The sequence below is a fragment of the Vulpes lagopus genome, chromosome 3, assembly GCF_018345385.1.
Source record: "Vulpes lagopus strain Blue_001 chromosome 3, ASM1834538v1, whole genome shotgun sequence".
NCBI lineage: Eukaryota > Metazoa > Chordata > Mammalia > Carnivora > Canidae > Vulpes > Vulpes lagopus.
Window position 1 is genome coordinate 120,655,125 of NC_054826.1, and position 24,164 is coordinate 120,679,288.

General features: G+C 47.8%; 1 protein-coding gene across 5 annotated transcripts in view; it reads right to left on the reverse strand.

The window, feature by feature from the left end:
• The window catches only part of CLEC16A (C-type lectin domain containing 16A), a 197,789-nt gene that overhangs the window by 40,660 nt on the left and 132,965 nt on the right, over nt 1-24,164 (reverse strand). For all 5 annotated transcript variants that reach the window (XM_041748308.1, XM_041748306.1, XM_041748309.1 and 2 more), the window contains 3 exons: nt 14,759-14,910; nt 12,343-12,547; nt 10,480-10,647 (listed from right to left, as the gene is read on the reverse strand). In XM_041748308.1, the coding sequence (XP_041604242.1) occupies nt 10,480-10,647; nt 12,343-12,547; nt 14,759-14,910 (525 nt within the window). The remainder of the gene's footprint in view (nt 1-10,479; nt 10,648-12,342; nt 12,548-14,758; nt 14,911-24,164) is intronic.

The window sequence follows — 24,164 nt, forward strand, 5'->3', positions numbered from 1 at the left end:
CAGGGTCACTTAGTTGGCATCTCATTCTCTGGGATCCCGAGGCAGGCACTAGGGATGGGTTCCTGGGAAGTGGTAAAGGGCTTCTCAAACCCAGTTCTAGGGGGACCCTGGGGTTCCTTGAGCTATTTCAGAGATATTTTAAGGGGAAAAAAAAATCAAATCAGGGTGGTCTTTTTCCAATTCACAGATAAAATGAAAGGTTAGGCTCTTCTCTGTTTCTGGGTTTTATCCCACGAATGAGCCTTTGATCCTTGCCATTCGCTATCACTTGTCTGTTAATGAGAGGCTGTCGGTCGGTGGTAGGACGGATGACTCAGCAGCAAAAAATAAACATCTATAGGAAAAGGCTCATAAAGTTTATTCAAATAGTTTTATGGATTCTTCCTTTGGTCGCAGACACTTGTATCCACAGAATACAGTCATGTTCTCTGATTTCCATGCTCCTGGCTCACACTATGGGATGGAGCACAATAGCTCATAGGGTTCCCAGAGCACACCTTTTGCCACTGAATAATCTTCAGCACTGAAGACATGGGTGTGGGGAGTAGGCCAGGTGCTCCCCTTGCCTGGGCTGAGGTTCCCTGGTCCACAGACTGAGAAGTGGCACCAGCCTCCCAGGGCTGTCGCGGGGTTCTGTGGGCACGGCCCAGCGCAGGCAGACAGGAAGCACGGATGGTAGTTGGTATCTCAGGGAGCGAGCCTGTGCTGGGCTGGGGTCATAGGGCAGATTTCTGCTCTTCTCTGGCTCTGCCTGTAGGAGCTACGGGGCCTCAGGCACGTTCCAGAACCAAAGTCTTCATGGCCCTCTGGCAGGAGGCAAAACCTACCCAGGTGTTTTATCAGCACCCGATGCAAAGTCTTTCTAAATGAGCAAATCTGTACAATGGTGGTGTGTCTTTGTTATTTACAGCAGAAGGTGCTGCTGGATGATTAACTTTGTGCAAACTGTTTTAACACGTAGAAAGGGAACCTATTATTTAGGGTCCCGAGGGTCAGCCCTGACTAATCACAGTGACAATAAAAAATACCAAGAGCCTAACCTTTGCTTTACACTGCACACACATGAGGTGTCCTGCTAGGCACTTATGTGGATTAACTCCCATCATGCTCAAGACAGCCTAATGAGGTGGGTGACATTTTCATCCCTGCTATTTTTTCTTTTTAATTGTGGTAAAATACCCATAACATAAAAGTTGCCATCTTAACTATTTTTTTTTTTTAGTGTATAGTTTAGTAGTGTTCAGCACATTCCCAGTTCCTCTGTGGATAAACAGGCGCAGGGCGTAAGCCGAGTGGCCCAAGGCCACATAATGAGTAGAAGGTAGAGCCACGTTTTGAACCCTGATGCTCTAGTGCTATGTGACGCCACCCCCCTCTGCTGACTCTCACCTGAGCAAACATCATTGCTGAGAAAAGATACCCATAAGGGACGAACAGAAAGCATGATGGGAAAGGACACTGGATTTGTTTCATGGACAACTCAGGGTGGAGATATTTAGTGCATCCTATCTTTCCTTGTTGCTCTTCTATTTTTTCCAACTACCCCACCATAAATGTGCTCAACTTGTACTAGAAAGGCTGACAGTGCCAAGGGGCGGAAGGAGCTGCATTCTACGGGGCGGGCACAAGCGTGTGCTGGGGTGCACACACGGGCACGCAGCCATGCCACTTGCTCTGACACACGCCCGCGCATTCTGTGCTGCCAGCAAGGCTGCCCCTCGGGGGCCTGCCTTAGCCTAAAGAACATTCCAAAGTGCAGTCAAGGTCAAAGGGCAGAGTGAAGCTGGGGTCTGGTCCCTTCCCACAACCTCCAGCATAGGCTCTCCACTCTCTTCTCCATATGCAGCTCACGTTGCATTCCCTGCTCTCTGACATGCTGTGATCACCAGAAGGCTCCTGGGTACACAGTACCCAGTGTGCCCAGTATACACACATTACCCGCAGTGAGGTGGGTAATGACCTGGAAAGGTGAAGCAAAACTTAATTCTGTGGAACTCTCTCCTCCTCTCTGTCTCCACCCCCTAGGGAGGCTCATCTGGGACCTGGAGGCTACCTCTGCTTGCTGTCTGTTCTGTTTTGCAAGAGTGCTCCTCAGACACCAAATGCCTGTGTGTCGACTGGGAGACAGTCCAAACCTGGGGGCATGTTCCAGGTGAGGGAACCTTGCAGGCCCTGATTCGGGAACGTGACTTCTTGTGGGCTGTGTGCTCCCAGCTGGACAGTGTGCCCACACTCCCTCTTCACGGCCACCCTGGGGGCTCCACAAGGGGGCGTGGAAAGCAGGGACCCCTGGGACTCAGCACAGGGATGATTTTTGAGTGGAAGCTGATCCCCACACCCCTGATCCAACCACTCAAAGGCTGTTCTCTTAGACACAATTGCCAGAAAGCTTTGAAGAGCGTTCAAATGCTGCTGCTTTTGCACAGGCAAGATTTTTTTAAGTCTCATTTCTGCTTTTTGGTCTTAATGGACCAGGAACAAATCTATACAAGGATGGGCTTTTACATGACTGTGAACTCTATTCAGTCTGGAGGTGGGGGTTCTAGGGGAAAAAGAGTGACTTTCCATATGGCTGCTGTGTAGGCTTATCCCTCATCTGGGGGGTGGCGGATGGGGGACTCTGGTGGCTGACAGTGTGAAGAGCAGTATACAGATGACAGGAACGGGGAATGTTCTGTCTATGGCCAGGGCCACCTGACAGCCCGCTCTCTAATGAGGGTCTGTCTCACCAACCTCTGACAATCAAAGACAAGTGGCAGAGCCATCGGGGTTCAGCCGCCACCAATGCCAGCCTTGAGATGAGGGGCATTTAGAGGCAGGTGGTGGAGCTATGGCTCTCGGCCTGCCCTGTGTGAACTCTGCAGCCTTGGCCCAAGGCTTGGTTTCCCGTATGTAGAACAAGACAAGTGGTACCAGCTCACAGCATTGTCCAGAGCATAGAATCAATGCATACAAACTGCTTGGCACAGTTCATTCTTCCGGTCAGCTTTATCCCATTGCTCCTGGAAACCTGATGTTTTCTGTCTGAAACACACCCACTTCTGGAGCCAACAACGTGGTTTTGCCAGATACTAGTGGGGCATCAGGTGGCTGTGGGGAGGTCACCTTTATCTCTAAAATTGGAAAAGGAGAATTCACTTCAGATGTATCAAAATGGAGTGAAGAACTAATAGGCGCAGTGGCGGTGGTGGTGGCAGTGGCTCAGGGTCTGACGCAGGCCGACCTGAGTTCATGGCCTCGCTAAAGGAAGGGCAGGGGCACTTGGTGTAACCTTGGGCAGCCAGTTTCCTTACATGCACAAAAGGAAAATGGAAAACCTCCCTTCTGAGTGTTGTTGGATCAAATGAGAAAATTGCATAAAGTGCTTAGCAGCTCAATACATCTTGCCTTTAAAAAAAAAGGTCTTGGGGTCAGAATCAAGTTTCTCTAACTCAGCTGACCCAGTGGTTAGTCTCTGGCCAGGGAACTCAAGGCTGGGAGGGGGGCGGCACTGAGGAGACCAGAGGAAGGTGGCAGGGAGGTTCTCCTTCCTGTGTGACTCCAGAAAGGGCATTTTTTGCCTTGGGGAGCTGGAAGGAGAGAACTGACTCCAGCATTATAATCGGAAACAAGAAAAATAATGGGCCTAAAAAATTAGTTTCTGGGAAACACTGTCACGAGATGACATTAGCACCTAGTACATTATCCCAGGAGAGAAGTCAGGATTGAAGTCTATGAATTAAACATTGATTTTCTTTTTTCTTTTTTTTTGGCTGTCAGTTCCGAGGCTTCGTGGTCAGCTCAGCTGGCCCTGAGCACACTGTAATCTTTGCATTCTTCCTCAGTTACTCAGCTGCCAACAGTTGGCTCTGGAACTGGTTGCCTTTCCACAGAACTATTAAGTGTTCTGGGTCAGTGACTGATAGGGCCGGTTTGTTTGCCTTTGATAAAGATAACACTTGTGGAAAGCACAGTGCTCCCCCTGTGCTCAGGGATTTCAATGTTTGCTCAGAGACAGATGGTGCCCTGGACCCAGCAGGACCTGAAGTTGGGACAAGAAGACTGTAAAGTAGAGGTTGGCCCTGGCAGGTGAAGTCTGACTCTCCAGGTGGCATCCTGAGCCACCACCAACAGGTGCCGGACTGAGGTTCGAGCAAGACAGCAACGCCCTGCCGCAGGAGTTGATAGGCTGCTGGGAAGATGAGACACTGAACAATCCATCAGGCCCTGCCTCCGTCCAGCGATCCATGTCCCTACCCGGGTTTGACAGTCACTGAGCACCTGCTCACTCAGTATCAGCAGTTGAAGGCGAGCCAGACAGGGACCCCAGGGCCTTCTACGCAAGAGTAGGGCAAGTGACCAGACAGGAAAACCAATGGGCCAACTTCAGCCAATGGCAAGGGCTCTGAAGATTGTGGGAAAACCATTCCATTCTGATGTAGCTATTCCAAAGAACTGGGAACAGGTGTTCAGATAAAAACTTCCACAAGCACACTCACACAGTGTTGTCTGTACTTGCCAAGAGGTGCAAACCAGCCACGTGGCCGTCAGTGGGTGAAAAAATGGATGAGTGGAACGTGTCCTATCCACACAGTGGCTAGCTCTGACACAGGCTACAATGTGGACAAACCTCAAAAACATGACGCTAAGCGAAAGAAGCCAAACACAAAAGGCTATGCAATGGATGATGTATATGAAATGTCCAGAACAGGTTAAGTCCATAGACAGAAAGCACAGCAGTGGTTGCCAGGGGCTGAGGGAGGGTGAATGGTGAGCGACTGCTCAATGGGAATGGCCTTTAAAAAAAGGGGGGGGGATCCCTGGGTGGCGCAGCGGTTTGGCGCCTGCCTTTGGTCCAGAGCACGATCCTGGAGTCCCGGGATCGAGTCCCACGTCAGGTTCCCAGCATGGAGCCTGCTTCTCCCTCTGCCTGTGTCTCTGCCTTTCTCTCTCTGTGTGTCTATCATGAATAAATGAATAAAATCTTAAAAAAAAAAAAAAAGGGAATTGCCTTTTATTGGTGGGGGGGAAGGATGGTGAAAGTATTTTGGAACTAGCAGAGGCGGTGGTAGCACAAGACTGCAAATGTACTAAATGCCACTGAACCATATCCTTTCAAAAGGTTTTATGTTATGTGAATTTCCTTCATGTAAACAAATAAAAGCCACCTGCCACACAAAGAGGGCCTGGGGGTGGGTCAGGGTCCCCAGCAGAGGGCACCCCCTCCCCAGGAGGTATCTGAGTGGAATCCTAATGCTGAGAAGGAACCAGCCACACAGAAGGCTCCAGGAAGAAATTTGGATTAGAATGGGGAGGGGCAGGGGAAGACCTGAGCAACAGGGACTGTGGTGTTGTGCCCCCCTCCATGTCACCATGACCAGCATGCCAGGTGAACATCTGTGAACAGCCTCTGGGCCAGAAGGAACCTAGCATGGGGGATGAGGCTGCCCTGGGAGGTAAGGACAGAGCCCTGGCCCTGTGACTGGAGACCGCTGCCCATGCCCTCCCACGGGCACTTCTGGGAACAGCTTCTGCTTGGGGGTGGGCTGGTCCACTTGGTGTTTGTGGAGAGATGCCTCTACGGTCTAGTTCTGGACATCCTACCTCCGTTGGCAGATTCCAGCAATCAGCTGTCACTGTGGGTTGGTGGCACATGTCCTCGAGGGCACTAACTATGGAAGGCTGTACCCCAAAGGCAGATGCTAGATCTGGCCGTGCCTGTGCACCTGGACACGCTGTTTCTTGGTGACCCTCCTGGCGCTAGCCAGTCACGCTCCCAAGCCTCTACCATCGGGGAGCAGAACGTTCTGCAGGGGCGAGAGCCATGAACATAAAATCGGCTAACAAACAGAACTTGTGATTCCTCTCCAAGCCCAGTGGAAGAAGAAAAATATACCAAAGTGGCTAGTCACTTAAGAGCCCTTGATTTATATTCTACTTTAGTATCTCTTGCAAGAAAATGGAAGATACCTTTTCTTCAAATATAATCATTTCCAGCTTGAAAAGGGGGGAAACAAACTGCTCTGTAACAGCCACCTGGGCCTGCAGATGAAATCGGAAGGTATGTCCTAACAGAGCCAGCTTCTTTAGCAGTTTCCCCAAGGCAGGCAAGCAGAACTGTTTTCTCACTATTAATTAGCCCCCAGGGAGGAGTGAGGATCCTACGCAGCCTGGGGTTTTTGCAGCCGTATGGCCTATGGTGAGGGACACAGAGCAAGATTCCCAAAGTGGGCAGGGACGGCAAGGTGGCACTTGTGGGCTGCCAAGCATCAGAGGCCAACCGAGGCCATGCTTCTGATGGACCCCCTGTGGCCCCACGCTTTGGCTTGTGAAAATTTTCAAGGTGAGGGTGAGGAAATTCAGTTGAGTGCAACCAAGCGAAATCTATCACGTGGGTGCACTTGCCCACCCCGGATGTACATCTTGTTCACTCTGGTGACAGAAATGAAGCAGAAGAATGCTTAAGATCTTCTGGGGTCTCTGTTCCCTGGTGTTTCTTCCCTAGCCCAAGTGCCGCAGACTAAACAGCCCACGGCTGGGACCCCAGAGAGAACTTTATCTTCCCAGTGTTCACTCAGGCGGAAGGCTTTAGTGGGAGCTGCTCTAAGGCTGTGCAGAGCACAAGTGCGGGCTCATTCTCCATCTAATAAATACTGAAGGAAGGTACAATGCTAGGCACTGAGATACAGCAATGAGCAGGACAGATCATGTCCCCATGGAAGTGACGTTCTTCGTGTGGAAGAAAGGCCACAGCCACATACCCAAATATGTCATCCAGGTAAGGAATTGCAGGGAAAATAAATCAAGCTAATGGGGTAGAGGAAGGAGAAGTGAATCAGGAAAGACTTCTTAGAGGAGGCAGCCTATGGCCTGAGGCCTGTGCCGTAAGAGGAGGCAGCCACACACAGATCCAAGGCAGACTATTCAATAAGGGGGCCGTAAAGCAGGAGAAGGCCCAGTAACTTGGAGGAATGGTTCTCAAAGTATGGCCTGCGGAACCCTGAGGGGCTCCCAGGGTCAGAACTACTCATGTAAAAAATAGTAAGATAGCATTTTCCTTTTATGTTCACTCTCCCAGGAGTATATGAAGGAGATTTTTAGGGGCCACACAATGTATGCTATGACAATGGATTGAAAGCAGAAGCAGATGCAGGAGCCCAGCTGCCTTCTATTAAGCCAGATATTACAGAGATTTGCAAAAATATAAAACATGAAGTTTGGTTGTTTGTTTTGTTTTCCTTTTTTGCTTTGGAAAACAGAGTTGTTCATGAAAAAAACTGTTATTTACATTTACATGTGATGGTTTATTTTTATTTTAAAAATAAATATGTAAACAGCTAAAGCATTTCGCAGATTTAATTTGTATCACCTGAAATATCAATAAATATAATCCATATAAATTCCAGCTCTTTGGGATTCTTAAAACTTTTTTTTAAGAGTACAACGGGGGGTCCTGACACCAAAACTTTGAGAAGCATTGACTTAGCAGCAGGAGCTGGTATAGCTCAGGTAGGAGACAGAAGGAAGTGGGAGGGAGCTGTTCATCTCAGAGACCAGCTGGGGCCAATCTCACAACAACCACACTAGACCAGAGTGAGAATTAGGATTTTCTTCCAAGTGCAATGGGAAGCTGCTAGAGGGGTTGCAGGGAGGGGTATGATGGGATGTGATTTATGTTCTAGAAAGATCCCTCTGGCCAAAAAAGAAGAGGTGAGGCTGGATGCCTGAGAACAGTGAAGATGCTCCTGCATAATCTAGAGCAAGGGCTGGTGGCCAGGGAGAAAAGATGTGATGCACTCTGGAGGCAGAAAAGGCCAGTGGGGATGGGGTGGGAATGAGGAAGATCAAGGATGATTCCAGATGCTGGGTGACTGTGGGGAAGGCTACTGAGACAGCAGGTGGTAAGGAGGGGCAGGGTGGGGAGAGCTCCCCTCTCTCTGAGTCATGCTGAGGCTCAGGGATTTTATTTGTTCTTTAGGTCACAACTCCAACCCAGGCCAGTGCAAGGAAGGCAGCAAGGCCTCTCTCCCCAAGGGCCCAGAGCAGTCATCTCCCCACCACACCTGAGTGGCACTTCTAAGAGCTGTCAAAAGTGAGAGACAGGCAAGGGGCAGATGGCCAGCTTCAGCAGCTACCTTTGCCCTGCCACAATCCCAAATGGCTCAACCTCAAATACCCCAACCCTGGTGCCAACAACAGGACTGTAAGCATTCCAGCATTTTAACTATGCCAGCCCTCCTGCTGGGCAGGCCCAGGCCATGGTAGACAGGATCACACCCCCAGCACTGGATGACCTCACTTCTCTCCTGGAGCCCAGGCAGGGCGGGAGAAGTTAGCAATCAGGCATTGTGAAGCCTTCTGCAAACAGAAGATTATGCAGATGCTGAAGAATGTGACATTTGGCTCTATTTATTTATTTACACTTGCCTTGTTCCAAAAAAGGATGGAATAGAATATAAGGCCAGGGTTTTTCCTCCTTAACCCATTCGTTCCTGATATGAAACACTAATGACCACTAAGAAATGGTTTCTTAACATAATGTTTTATGTCAATTATATCTCAATTACAAAAATCACAAAGCAGTGCTTATAGAAATGTTGTAAGTTATAACTGCGTATAGAAAAAAAAAAGAACAAAAGAAAGAAAAAGGAATGATTTCTTACCAAGCCAATCTGTATTTAACCTAGACTCATGGTCATCATTTATATTTACTTAAAAACCATCTCTATAGGAGACGAAGCAACCTGGACAATTTTTAATAAAGAATCCTTCAGGGGCGCCTGGGTGGCATAGTTGGTTAGGTGGCTGGCTCTTGGTTTCAACACAGGTTATGATCTCAGGGTTGTGAGATCGGGCCCCATGTCAGGCTCCATGCTCAGCAAGGAGTCTGCTTGAAACATTCTCTCCCTCTCCCTCTGTCCCTACTTCCCCCTCAAATAAATACATCTTAAAAAAAAAAAAAAAAAAAAAAAAAGAATGCTCCAGACCTGGAGTAGCAGAATTATCTCACATTTCATAGCTGAAAACAGGCCGTGCCAACAATTGGTCTTCTAGATTAAGGCTGGTTTTAAGGATGAAAACAGTCACAGGCAGGGAGTGGCAGCGTGAACTGGCACACTTTTCCAGAGTGCATGTTGGGACTACATATGTTGAGACAAAAAGCCTCCGGCAGATCTACCGCTGAAAATTTATCCCACAGACACTCAAGATTTGCAGAGTTATACCAAGGCGCCCCAAGGATGTTTACTATGACACTGGAAAGCAAAACACTGGAAATGACCCAAATGTCCATCAATGCAACATGTTTTAAAAGATTTTCTGGTCCAGTCACTCAGTAACATATCATACAAGAGTTAATCATTAACTAGCATGAAGTCAATCTATATGCATTAACATGTAACACTAAGTGAAAAAAGAAAAGGCAAGGTGCAGGATTACATATGTGGTACGATCCCATGTGTAAAAACAGACATTTTATACACAGCATAAAATGAACACTTCTGGAAGGAGAAGTAAGAAATCGTTAACAGTGATTACTTCCAGGGCAAAGTTGATGTATTTCTCCTTTTATCACATCCTGTTTAGGTTTTAAAATATCACATACTCACAGTATATATATTTGTAAGATTAAGTAATGAAATCAAAGAACAGATATAGGATAAATCATGGAGTGAAGGAAACGAAGGACACTGATTTTGAACAGGTCCTTATGGCGGCACTTTAAATCAATAGCTGTTCTTATATCAATAACTGCTTTCAAAAACATTTTGCAACATATCAATTGGAGTTCAAAACCCTAAACGCTTGCAGCTTGGCCAACTTTTGGAAGTACTGTAACCAAGGGTGAGGTTCTGTTTTGAGGGATCCAGGTATACATGGATCACGGATTTATCTGAGGTGGATGCACCAGAAGAGGAAGGGGAGAGCCCGCTGGCCCTTCTGGGGAAGCAAAGCTGCCCTTGAACTTTCCCTTCACGTTTCTCTTTTTTGGGAGGGGCCGGGGAAGGTGGTTCGAGATGAGCTTTGGAGAGAGGGGGAAGAGGTGCTCCCAGCTCCTGGATGGAAAACCCTGGCACAGCCCATTCTGAGCTCTCACTTCTTCAGGGGCTGGAAGAGGAACCACACATACTGACTGTCTCTTTAGTCATCACACATGGAGAAGGAGACTACTCCCCCACGACCTCAATTACTAACAATCTAAGTGTTTCCAAGAAATTTCCAAGAAACTTCTTAGTCTTAATTCTGAGAAGTTCTACATCCCCAGAAAAAAATCTCTGGAAAACCAAACCCAGGCAGCAGAACACCAAAGAGAAAGCCAAGATTTATTTCTAGGGCTTGTATTTCATCGTGGGCTATACTTTAATGAATTCTAAGAAACGGGCGCTTCTAGCCGACGGGACTCAGAGGGGAAAGGAAGCTGGCTCATGCAGGCTCAACAGAGAGCAAGCCCTGGAGCCCCCAGCCGGGGACGAGAGGCGGCGTGGGGTGGGGGCGGCTTACCTGGCACCTTGTCCACGGATGCGAACACAGAGCGTTGTACTGTGGGGTCACTGCTGCCCCGGCGGCACTGGTCGTAGAAACGGAAAGGCAGGTGCTGGGTGGAAGAGGAGGAGCCAAGTCTAAACCCCAGGACTTCGGTCGTCGGCTGGATCGGGAGGTCCAGGAGGGCTATGTTCAAACAACACCGGGGTTCATGCTCATCGCGTGGGCCGGGGGTGTGGGTGACAGGGCTCTGGACGGGGTGGGCTGTAGCCCGCAGTGGCTGCGGCTCTGTCAGGCACGTCACTTGGACAGTGCCAAGCAGGCAGCCAGCAGCCTCGAACTGTGGAGACCGGCGGGAGACTGGCAGGACCCCAAAGGTCCTTCCTGCCTGAGCTCAAAACCTGACCAGTGCCTAGTGGGAGATCCAGAAATGGATGCTGGCCAGTCCCCACTTTGGATCCTTGGCTTCCGCACGCAACAGACCCTTGCCAGGGCATAGCCGCAGGTGCAATTTCAGACCACAAAGCAAATGGGGCCAGGTGTGCCGTGAAGTTCACGTATGTGCATGCGCATGGCGAAGAGTGTGTGAGGGAGAACATATCTGCGTGTGTGAGTGGGTATTGATGAGCATGTGTTTATCTGTCACAGTCGCTGTCTTCCCTTCCATAAAGAAATCTCATGATATAGCGATTTGGAGCGGCTTTTTACAATCAATTGAAGGAATACCCAAGGCATTAGTTCTAACAGCCACTTTACGGCATAATTCTCAACTTTGAAATGAAATATTTAGCCTTTGTGCCAGCGGTGAGAAATTGCTTTACATTTAAAACAACAACAACAACAAAACACCTTCTGAAAATAAATCTAAGGGAAAGGACTGAATGATTTAAGTCACTTTGCACATTACAAAACGCTTCTGTAATGATTCCACAGGCCAAGTCTCAACTAAGTGAGAAATGAAACGAGGAGTGCATGGGATGCAGGCCTGGGCAAATCAACAAGGCACGCGCAGTAAATACCCGAATCTGTACTGTCCAGAACCCAAGCCCGCCAAGTGTTTAATTTTAGGTAATCCCTTTAGAAAGCGCTCCTCCTCCCCAAGTGAGCTGGAAATCCTCCCAGCAACCACACCGGCATGACCATCGGTGCTTGGACTGAAAGGCATTGGTGTCTGGAGAAAGACTATTTATAGTCTGAAGAGCTGATAGAAAGCCATTCCCCAGGGGAATGCCGTGCTGTCAGCCCTGATGAATGGAACACCTCATTTTTGTGCCTTGATTTCTAAGAAAGTGGGGTCCTCCCTGCACCGGGCGGTGTTAGGTCTCCTCACAAATCCACCACAGTGCCTATGACACATACAACAACTTCTGAGTTTAGTGCTAGGTCATCATGGCCCCTTGCCAAGCAGGGCCGCCTCTCATGACAGCTGGAGGGGGCGGGGGAAGGGATGAGCTTTACAGTCAGAAGTTCCGCGTCTGGGGTCTGCCAACCAGCTGCTTATGTGACTCCAGGCAAGTCACTGAGCCTCAGTTTACTCTTCTGAGAAATGGGCAGAACAGACTCTATTGATCTCAAGGGTTAAGAGGAATGTGCAAGCATTTTGTAAATATGAGCTAGAAGATTCCTGTGTGTAGGAGAACAGTTGTCTCACACTGATGCCTGTATATGTTCATGGCCTCTTGGTGAGGGAGGGTTCTCCTTCTCTTCCATGCAGCCCTAGAAACTTTTTAGATACCAAATACTGGGGGAATGGGAAATTCTGAGCGGATTCCCTGTCCTTTCACCAAAACCCAATGAACTCTTAAGCCACGTGTGTCCTCTTCTAGAGGACAATGTGAGAGCCTGAGGGCTCCAAGGAAGTTGCCAGAGTCAGCCACTCACCGGCTATCCTCTGCATCTTCATACGCCTTGCCTGGATGCGGCCCTTGGCCAGGCGCTGCTTGGCGATGATACAGCGGATGTGGTCCGAGAACACAAAGGTGGCCTGGAGGATTGGGAAGGGTTTGGAGTGGGGGCTGGATGCAGGCTTGTGGATGGTGATGTTCAGGGCGCGGCTGTCATCCTCCACGCCGGTCACCTGCATGTCCTACAGGAGAAGGGGCAAAAGAAAGGGTGTTCGCGGGGTTCAGGAGGAGGGTAGCAACTTGGAAGCTGTGGGATCTGTGTCTCATCAAGAAAGAGGTCGCCAAATTCAATTTTGCTTTTGCTCCAAAGGAGCAGCCTCCCAAGCCTGAGTCAAGGGTGGGCACAAATCAGACCAAGCCTCACAGAGAGGATATTCAAAGTGACCATGTGCTGGCTGCAGGGGCTGGGATCCTACCCATGAGGACCTGAGGAAGCTAATGGATAAATGGGTACCCCAGCCTCATCAGAGGGTCATGGGGACTCAAACAGTCGGACACCAGCAGTGATGACTTCTAAGAAACTACAGATAGCAAACCAAAAGCCTATCACCATCTGACGTGATCTTAGATATATTCACACATCTACTGACCAGCTTCCTCCTGGCTTCTCTTAAGAAGGGGGCATCCTGGTACCCATCCAGTCCCTAAAGGAAAATACTAGCCCTGGGAAAGGGACAGGGAGGACCCTTTAGCAGGCATGTGAAGAAAGCTGCATTTGAAAGATGCAGAAGAAAACTCACGCACAGCAAGTGAGCTAAGGACAGATCTCATCTAAAACCTTGGGATGGATTCTATGTAAAGAATCTGCTTCCCACAAGACTTTGAGGTGTCACACGATAAAGGCATGAGATAGGAGGTAGATGTGGAAGTCGGATGTGCTACAGGAGGTGGGGAAAATGCTAAAAAGACTTCCAAGGTGAGATGGTTGCTGTTTGTAGGTGTTAAATCTGGCACGGGCTCTTTGGAAAGAATATCTGCCTCGGAAGGCTGCAGTGGGGATTAAATGAGCTACTACACATTTAAAGTGGAGAACCTGGCACACAGTAACGGCCTGACAAATAAATAGTAACTACTGGAAGTCGACCAAAAGGAAAGGTTTATGGGTCTTTCATTGTCTGATGGAGGACATGTATTAATCCTTTGAGGGAGAAAAACACTCTCCTGACACTAAATTCTAAAGGAAATTGATCCTAAGTCTAGATAAATAAGAAGCAGTAAGTCTCCTAATGGACAACCTCTTACATGGAAGTCTTTTTTTTTTTTAAATGAAGGATTCTTCATACTGTCTCTCACATCACCCTCTGTAAAAGAGATTTTTTTAAATGGAAAGACGTGGATGGAAAAGGAAGGGGGTGGATGGAAAAGGAAGGGGGTTCTTCAAACACGTCGGTGGCTCCCTCAGAGAGTAGGATGCGGCCAGCAGGTCTCACTGTGCAGAGGTGGACGTGGGTTGGCCTGAGCCAGACCTTGCCAGCAACCAGAGGCTGCCCAGCAGGGAAACGGGCTGCCTCAGAGCAGGGCAGGCCTCAGGCCAGGAAGAGTTGGCTGGATGCTCAGGGACTGGATGGGGGCGGGGAGGGTATGTGTGTGTGTCTGACAGGGGGTAGGAGCTGGAAAGCTGTCTTCAGCACTTCCAGTTCTTTGCTTTGTTCAGTTGATGAGCTGGCATTAGTCGCCCATCAGACAGACACACATTAAGAAAAACCCAGGTCCTGACTTGGTGTTTGGCAATTTAGAGTCCATCTCTGATAGAAAGGGGGTGAGGACAAGGGGACTCATACATTGCTGGTGGCAACAATCCCTTTAGAGAAGAATCTGGCAGCAGTTATGAACACTGCAATAGCCGCCTAGGGAATCCCTTGCTCAAGAACTAAGGACAATTCTGTTCATGGCAGCACTGTGTGTAAAGTAAAAAGCTGGCCCCAGCCATAGGGCACTAGTAGTAATAAATAAATAAAGAATACTAGTAAGTCTGCATATACTAACACGTAAGCTCTAAGACATATACTGAGTGGAAAAAAAAAAGTTTAGAATACATTCAATGTGACACTATAACACACATACACACACACCCTCTCAAGTATGTGTACACAATGTTTATAAACAGTACATGTAGTTGTATTTATATGTGCATTTGGCAGAGCACCAGCTCCAGAAGGACCATAGTGACAATGCAGGAGAAAGTTTAAGAACTGAGGGTTTGGGTCAAAGCACACTTGACCCTTATCTGTGCAGTATTTTAACTTTTTTCAATCATAATCTCTCCACGTATTCTTTGTATCCTCAAAAATTAACCATAGAGATGATTCCTGTGTGTGTGTATGTGTGTGTGTGTGTGTGTGTGTGTGTGTAAGCCAACCAAGAACAGCTTCCAGAGTCCTTGGCCATCATACCTGCAGGAGGCCTGCAAACTTGACCACTCCCCAGCCAAGCCTGGACACATCGGGTTCCACTAAACTCATCTGGTAAATGTCAACAGCCAGGAATCGCTGGACCATGCCGCCATCCTTGGTGATCACCGTGCACGCGATCAGGTCACTGTTGTCTGGGGAGAAGGAGAGGAAGAACAAAATGAGGCTCGGTCTGGCGACCCAGCCTGATGGAGACAGGCCCTCAGGCAGACTTGTGTTCTCTTGGGCAGCAGAATTTGGCCAGAGCCCAGGCTTGGAGTCACACACACCTGGGACCGAGTCCCTTCTCTGAGTCATATGGGACTTTTTTTTTTTTTTTTAAACCTTTTTGGGCTTCATATTCCTTATCTGAAAAATGAGGATAACGCATACCCCTCTCAAAGTGATAACTGAATATAGTACATAAAACATTAGTACAATGTTTACTGCACATGAAGCACTCAAGCTGTAGCTAAAAAAACAAAAAACAAACAAACAAAAAACAAATGGAGAATCCCTGTAACATTTCAGTGCTTCCTTGTAGACAAATGGTGGTTGACAGTTATGACAGTGTGCGCCTAAATTAAGCAAAGACAGGAAAACAAGAGTCCCCTGCTTGGTTACAGAACCACCAAGATTCCAATCTGGCGTCTGGCAGCTTTGAGCCAAGCTTTGTACTAGTTGGTGTATGATCTGGGGCAAGGCACATGGCCCCTATGAACCACAGTTTTCCGTCTGTAAAATGGGAATAATCTCTCTTCTCTTGAGATGTTTGGTGCTTTACATGAGAACAGATTGGTAAAGCATTTAACATAGAATCCTCCCTGTATGCCAGACCCCTTTTCTTACTTGGAAATTATGCCCACATTCGATACCTAATTTAGGACCTGTCCTTGATGGCTTTGACATCACCAGAGTAACATGGGACCATTAAATCTATGGTCTGCTCTGTATTTCCTCCAATGGAATCCTCTGTCCCATGTTTAAAAAGAAAAAAAAAAAAAAAAAAGAAAGAAAGAAAACCAAAACAGGGAACAACCTAAATATCCCCAAATAGGGAAAAAATTATGATTTTTCCCCTATCAAATGTAAAATTATATACCCATTTAAAAATTATGTTTAACCAAATTGTGAACAGAGGTTGCCTATGGAAAGGGAAGTGAGAATTGATACTCACTCCTGACACTAAATGGGATGGTGGGAGTGCATGTGTGGTGTGGGTATGTCAATGGGAGACCTTAAATTTCTGGATCATATACCAATGTATTCCTTGAAATTATTTTAAAATGAGAAGGTACTCAAGATGTACTTTTGGGGGATTTCTGGGGGGCTCAGCGTTTGGCACCTGCCTTCGGCCCAGGGCATGATCCTGGAGACCCAGGATCAAGTCCCGTGTCGGGTTCCCTGCATGGAGCCTGCTTCTCCCTCTGCCTGTCTCTGCCTCTCTCTATGTCTCTCATGAATAAATAAATAAAATCTTTGAGAAAAAAAATGTATTTTTGAAGTATAGATTAAAAATTCAGGGCGCCTGGCTTGCTCAGTCAGTGGAGCATGTGACTCTTGATCTCAGGGTTTTAAGTTTGAGCCTCATGTTGGGTGTAGGGATTACTTAAAAATAAAATCTTTTATGGGTGCTCAGTCAGTTAAACAGCTGAATTTTGATTCCGGTTCGGGTTATGATGTCTGGGTCCTGGGGTTGAGCCCTGCACCGCACTGGGCTCTGTGCTCAGCAGGGAGTCTGCTTGAAGATTCTCTCCTCCTGCTCCTTCCCATTTGAGTGCACTCTTTCTCTTTCTTTAAAATAAATTTTAAAAATCTTTTTAAAAAATGATGTATGAAAAATCTAAGTTAAAAAAATCCTATTTACCAGTAACTGCAATGACCTTGGAAGAGACATTGAAATTTGCAATGAAAAAGGATAAAAACTGTATTATTCTGATTTTGCTATATTAAAAAAAAAAGGGTCCCTTACAAAGAAAATACAAGTGCAGAAAATAAAACTGAAACATTAGAAGAACTTTCTGATTAGAATGGTAGGTGGGCTTTTTTTCTGAAGCAGCTTTAGAGTTATAGTTGATGCACCCATTTTTAGGTGTACAGGTGTAGGAATTTTAGCAAATTTACAGCTGTGCATTACTGCACTGGGTGTGAGACACCTGTGTCACCCCAGTGAGTTCTCTAGCGCTGTAACCAAATATTTGGCTTAAATGTACAGGGGATGGGGTGGGGGAGGGGAGGGAAGGTAACACAGAAGGTAGAAATCCTGCTCCAAACACAGGTGATGACAGACTTGGGCTCAGTAGTCCCCAAGGACACCCCCCACCCCCACCCCTGCCCTTTTTACTTTTGCCTTCAGATCTACAGAGGATAGGCAAGTCTCCCTCCTCTCTCAGCACTACCTCCTCAAATACAGCTCGGTCTAACCCTCTGAAAGCTAATCTGTTTGGGGCTTTAAAGGGCTTCAAGGCCAGCAGCCCCGAGGCAAACACCAGCACTGGGCAGGATTAACTCTCCGGGTGGTACTTTCTTCTTATTCTGTGGCAGGAATCTTCCTCCCCTTCCCAACAACCCAGCCAAGTACCTTAAACGATTTCCAAAAATTATGTCATCCAGCATGTCCAATGAGTGCCCTACTGGAAGACAAGTAGCCCTCCGTATTCAGAAGTGAAGCCAGCCTACTCATTCTTACCAGCATGTTCTCTGTGGCACGCAGTTTGTTTTCTTGACTCAGTACTTAAAGCTTTTTCTTAATGGCAATCTTTACCTTTCTAAATAGAAAACAAAACTATCAAGGATGCTTTTTCTTTTCCTTTTCCCCTTTCTCTCCTCTCTCCTCCCCTTCCCCTCTCTAAGCAGGCTCCTAGGATTTCTTCTCTACATTTACAGAAGACAATGCCCCTGGGAATGTGACCAGAAAGCAAGAAAGCCATGGGTGGGTGTCAGGTGTCGGTGTCAATGGGATTTGTTCTGACAGTAGGGTCTGCAGGAAGGCAACCCTCTCATAAAGCCTAGGGAACTTAAGGGCTGGGGGGGGGGGGGGGGGCGGGGAGGGAAGACCCACCCTCTCTGTCACTAAGAACAAAAAAGGAAGGACAAAACCCCAAAGCGGAACAACTTTCAGAAATGCAATTGAGACATCAAACCCCCATGAGAGATTTCATAAGAAAACTAAAAGGCAAGTGTCCCCAGGGAGCCAGGACCTTTGTAGTGAGGGAGCCTCTCTGGCTTTTCAGAAGCTTTCCAGCAGTTAAGGAGAAACAAAGTAGGCTTCCTCAAGGGAGAACAGGGAATACTGGGGGGGCTCATCTGTGGGCTTCTCGGTGTTGTCTCGGGGAACTCCTTCCTCACCTTCGGCTGCTCCCACAGTGGCTATGGGCATTTCCATCTGGAGGCCTGGGGACGTGGGCTGTGTGCTCATCTCTGGATGGCCACGGTGTCTTGGGTGGAGGATGACCCAGCGGAGGGTTGACGAACAGGCAACCAGGCCTACCCAGTCTAGTCCTATGCCTGCTGGTGCCCTGGATTTTGCTCCAAGACGGAGGAGCCATGCCAGTGCTGAGGTACTAGGACAAGAGGAGAACCTTCAGGGCGGGACGGCCTCAGGAGCCTCCATGACTGACTCCTAGGAGTAGCCTGTGGCCTATGCGCTGGCCTTTCCCAGATCCCGCTGCCCATCTCCATCGGCTGGGTCCCACCCTCACCAACTTCACATTAAAAGGGGTAGGGCCTAGGATTCCAGTTTAAAACTTTACAGAAAATTGCCAGAAGACAATTTAGGAGAACATCCATGTGACCTTAAGGTCTTTAAAAGTAAGTAAGTAAGGTCTTTAAAAGTAAGTAAGGGGCACCTGGGTGGCTCAGTGGTTGAGCATCTGCCTTTAGCTCAGGGCGTGATCCTGGGTCCTGGGATAGAGTCCCACATCAGGCTCCCCACGGGAAGCCTGCTTCTCCCTCTACCTATGTCCCTACCTCTCTCTCTTTCTCATGAATAAATAAAATCTTAAAAAAAAATGAAAAGAATCAACACATACAAAAAAAAATATAAACACGAGACCAGTAACCTGATCACATCAAAACTGAAGCTTAACCCATATAAAACAAATGATTTTACAGACTCAGTGAAACTATTAGAAAGTATCTCTAAGAGCCAAAAGATTCTGCAATGAATGTGAATGACTCCCACAGGCTATTCACAGACAAGGGAATGGGGACAGCCAATGAACACACACAGGGGTGCTCAACTTCACAAGAAAACAGGAAAAAATTTAAACAAGATCCCACCTTCTACCTATTGACTGGGAAAAAGGTGTTGATGAGGACACAGAGAAACGGACATTCTCAAACACTGCTAGTAGGAGAGTAAGTTAACACAGCCACTTTGAAGGGCAAATTAGCATTGTTTATTTAAACTGGAACTTTCACACTATATGACCTGGCAATTGGTACGTTCCCCCCAAAAAAAAAAATGGGGGCCAAGAGATGTGAACAAGGATGTTGACAGGATTCGGGTCTAAGGGACCCAAATCTCCCACAAGGGAAAGCCTAAAAAAACGCATATGCCCATTCAGTGCAAAACCAGTGACAAGGATGCACTTAGATCCTTGGCTATTTCAACACAGTTAAGCCTCAAGAACATACCGTGGAGCAGAAAAAGCAAGTTGCAGTAAATGACACGCACAGTAGAACACAATTTGTGTAAAATCAAGCCTCAGAGAACTATGCTGTGTATTTTCTATGGGTTCCAGCATGTGGGCGTAAAAGAGACAGTTAAGAAAACATCTGGCAAGGCACATAATGATTGTTTTTTTGGAGGGGATGAGGTGGGAGTAAGGGTATGTGTGTGTGGGGGGGTGGTCAAGGTCACGAGTTTATTTTTTAACTTAAAATGTTTTTTAAATTTATTTGAGAGAGAGCACAAGCAGGGGGAGAGGGGAGGGACAAGCAGACTCCTCGTTGAACAGGGAGCCCAATGCAGGACCTGAGATGAGGACCCAAAGGCAGATGCTTAACCATCTGAGCCATCCAGGCATGATCATGAGTTTAAATGCTATGTTCCGATTTTTCAAAGGAAAAAGAGGTATGTCATCTGTGTGCTTAAAATTCAACAAAGAGAAAAGTGAATCTCCACGTTCCTACACAAATGGCTTCGAGACCTTCTGGGGCCCAGCGGGGCTGGGAAGCAGCACCAGGCTGAGCTGTTCGCTAGCCAGCTCTGCCTAACCTGGAAGGCGGTGACAATCATCATGAACAGGGCAATGACAAGAAGCTGGGTCTAACAGCACATCTTGGTACACAGGCGTGCACGGCTCTGGCAGTGGGTCTGGCAGACCTGTGGGGGTCAGGTGTCTTTGGGAGCTGACTGAGAAGAGCCTCAAGGGGCTCAGGACCACGGAACACGGTGCAGGCCAAGTCTCCAACTGGGGAGCAACCATACCTTATAGGCAGAGCAGGTGGGAGGACAGATGTCTCCATCACACCTCGGGACCCCGGAGGCGTGGCGCACCTCCCAGGGGAGCCTCACTCCAAGGAGGGAGGACATGTCCCTCCTACTCCCCACCCCAGCACTGCCTTTTGTTTATTTGAAAGGGAGAAGACGTGCCATTTTGTTTTATTTGAAAATATTTAGATTATCATTCTCTTTTAATGTACAACACATGCCTATGTTCCCATTTAAAAAGGTGTGGGGGTGCCAGGGTCGCTTAGCCACCCAGTTAAGCATCTGCCTTCAGCTTGGGTTATGATCTCGGGGTCCTGGGATAGAGCCTTGCATCGTGCTCCCTGCTCAGCAAGGAGTCTGCTTCTCCCTCTACCTCTGCTGCTCCCCCTGCTGTATTCTCTCTCAATAAATAAAACCTTTAACATGAACAAATTAGGGATCCCTGAGTGGCGCAGCGGTTTGGCGCCTGCCTTTGGCCCGGGGCACGATCCTGGAGACCCGGGATCGAATCCCACTTCAGGCTTCCGGTGCATGGAGCCTGCTTCTCCCTCTGCCTGTGTCTCTGCCCCTCTCTCTCTCTCTCTCTCTCTCTCTATGTGACTATTATAAATAAAATAAAAATTAAAAAAAAATGAACAAATTAAAAGGTGTGACATTTTTTACAGTGGGTGATAAGTCTCCCCTGTTGTTTCCCCCCACCCCCATCCCAGTTTCTTAGCATCTATCCCATGTATTTCCAAGTGTATGTACACTCACTCCCCCCACCTTGTTTGTCACAAAGGGTAGCATGCCACACGCTCTGCCTTGTGCTTTTGCCACATAACCATGTACCTTAGTGCCACACAACCATGTACTTCAGTGCTACACTTGCACACAGATCCCCCTCACTCTTGGTCACAGCTGCACTCTCTCCTACTGGAGGGCTGACTCTCAGTGACTGAGCAGCTCTCCAGCTGATGGCCACTCAGGCTGTTTATAAGCTTTTGCTGCATGAGACGAAGGAACTGCCTTATTTGTACGCCCATGAGAGAGTAGATCTATAGCAGCAAAGTAGGGCTTGTGCTTACTTCTTCTCTTGAAAGCACTCACATTTTGCTAAAATAGATTTACTTAAAAAAAAAGTCATATCATTACCATGAATGAAAAACTAGATTTACTATAAATACAGTGACCACAAAAACAGATTAAAAAGATCCTTTAATTAAACTGTGGCTGAGGGGTGCCTGGGTGGTTCAGTCAGTTGAGCGTCTTTTGGCTCAGGTCATGGTCCTGGGATGGAGCCCCATGTTGGGCTCCCTACTTGGTGGGAAGTCTACATCTCCCTCTGCCTCCCCCCGCCACTTGTGCTGTCTGAAGTAAATAAAATCTTAAAAAAAATTTTTTTTAAAAATAAACTGTAGTGAAAGCCAATTCTTTTGATAAGAGAGAACCAAGAGTTAGAGAAGTTCTAAGACAAACCAGAGCCAATCTGAGACCTCCCTGATGTAATTGAAAGGATCAGAGGGGTACTGAAATTGGTTTTCTTATGGACCACTCTTCCCAAAGATGGCCACACTGGTATCCCCCACCTTATGCACTCTTCTTACAGTATGACTGTGGCCCTCTGTCCATCAAGTGCCAGGGTCCTTCCTCCTGGAAACTTGGTAGGCCTGTGTGATTGTCTGGACCAACAGACTATAGTCAATGTGATCCTATGTGGTTTCTGAGGCAAGTCAGCAAATGTTCTTAGAACTGACCTACCCACCATGCTGTATGGAAGCCCAAGGAGCCATGGAGACACTTTGCAGGGACAAAGCAACACCTTTGGCCCAACTTGCCAGTCCCCAGGTGATGCTACATGGAGCAGAGATGTGCTGCTGAGCCCCATGGGGCAAATGATAGACCTGTGAGCAAAACGAATGACTCTAGATGTTCTAAGGCACTACATTTTAAGGTGGATTTTACTCAGCAATTGAGAATTGCAAAAGTGATCATTGTGATTTATTGTAATTTAGTGCTGTACCCAATCATACCTAAAATGCTAAATTCTTCAAGTGCCACCAAATATATATATATAACCACACACATATATATATATATATATGCACATATATAACATGTCATGGAAGACTAGTCTGGAGAAAGAGATCAAGGCTGGCCATCTTCAAAGAGGAAAGTTTCTGCAGTGTTTTGCAGGATGAAGGGAAAGGAAAGGTAGCCATTTTCCAATGGAAGTTTAAGGCGTCAAGAGAGAGAAGACAAGGAACAAGCATGAAGGAGCCACCTCACCACTAAGTGCAGATTCGGTAAAAGCATCTTGGGCTTGGAGCTGTGAGAGACCTGGGTTTAAATTCCAGCTCTGGCAGTAACTATGTGACCCTTAAGCCACTTCCTTCTCTGGGTCCTGAGTTCCTCCCTTATGAACCTGAGGTCCAAGCACTGGCAGGGCCATCAAGTGGACTGGAGGGAGGCCTGGAGCCATACCACCTGCAGTGCCCAGAGTGCGTCCCGGACACAAGCTGTGTGGCCCTCACCAGCAGTGGCTGGAGCTTGGCAGCACCCTAACTTTCCAGAGCCATGACTCTACTCAGAGCCCTTCTTCCCAGGACAAAGTCATGCTTTCTGAGCACAGGCTCTAGAGCAAGCAAGGCTCTTCAGAGTGGGAAAATGATTCATAGGTTTTGGTTGTTTCTCAGAACTCCTGTGGAGTCATAGGTAGGTGAGCTACACAGGCCTATGGCCTCTCCTAGGGGCCCCCGCCCTGACCCCTCATCCGTGGTTGTCCCACCCACCCCATCTCTCTCCACCACATCAATGTGACTCACCCCTGACTGCATCCCAATGCCTGCCAGTCCCCCAAATCCCGTTTACCGTTTCCTTCCTGGTTGAGGCCTCCCCCCTCTCTAGATGTTAAGGCCTGAGAAAGGAGGGCCCCAGCCAGTCTCTTCACTGCTGTCCCCCCTCCAGGGGTTCTGGGTAGCGGCAGGCACTGAAAAAGTATCTGTCAACGAGATGGAGGGATGCTACTGTCTTCAGGTCCTCCCATGTAGAGGCAGAGCACTTCCCAACCAGTGTCCTTTCAGCCCCCGGGCTGAGCCTTCCTGCATGGCTCCCTCTGACAGGCTATAGCTCATTACGGAGCGATAAACGGGGCTGATTGACTTTCGCTGTATTTAAATAATCCCTTCATGATAAAATATGGATGCCAATACCGTAATTTAATTCTTGGCGTTGGTGGCTCCAAATGCATTTAGAAGCGAAGTCTTTATCCTTACTTACGGTGGGATTTCTAGGCCAGCTGAATTTCCATAGCTTTGAAATCCAATACTTTGTGCTTTAGGGTCAATTCTTGGAACATCACCACAGCTGGAGTTTAGATTGGCAAGTGTGTAACACTACCAAGTCTCCCAGGCACATGCCATTAACCAGACTTCAGGAAGGGCTTAGGTAGAGTATCCAGACTTCTTGTGAAAGGCAGGCCACCCTGGGATTTCTAAATACCACCCCATCCTGAGACTTCACAGCTGACAGGAGACTGGGACTGCTTTATGCACAGAAAGTCAAATGACTGCTTTTGCAAGGAATGCATGCGTCTGCTCCCTCTGTATGTCCGAGAGTGGGCTGGCTTTCTATTCCAGGATCTGTAGGTGTGCCTGGGATTAGCAAGGGAACTACACTGGCCTGTGGGCCCTCGCAGAGCTAGCTAGGATGACGAGATCATGGACTCTCCCTGGAGTTGATGGCTCTGTCCAGTGGGGGTCTGGTGTCACAGCAGGCTTTGGTTCTCTACAGCCACATACTGAAAAACTGTCGGGGCTTGGTTTTGGATACGGGACCCCTCCCTCCAGCAGTTTTATGACTGCTGCTGGGCCCATAACAACTTGTATGGAGTGCTTCTGTATGCCAGGTGCTGAGCTCCCACTTGACACGTTCCTGGGATCCTGTAAGGTGGGATCACTGACTGCAGAGGACACAATTTCGGGACAGCAAGGA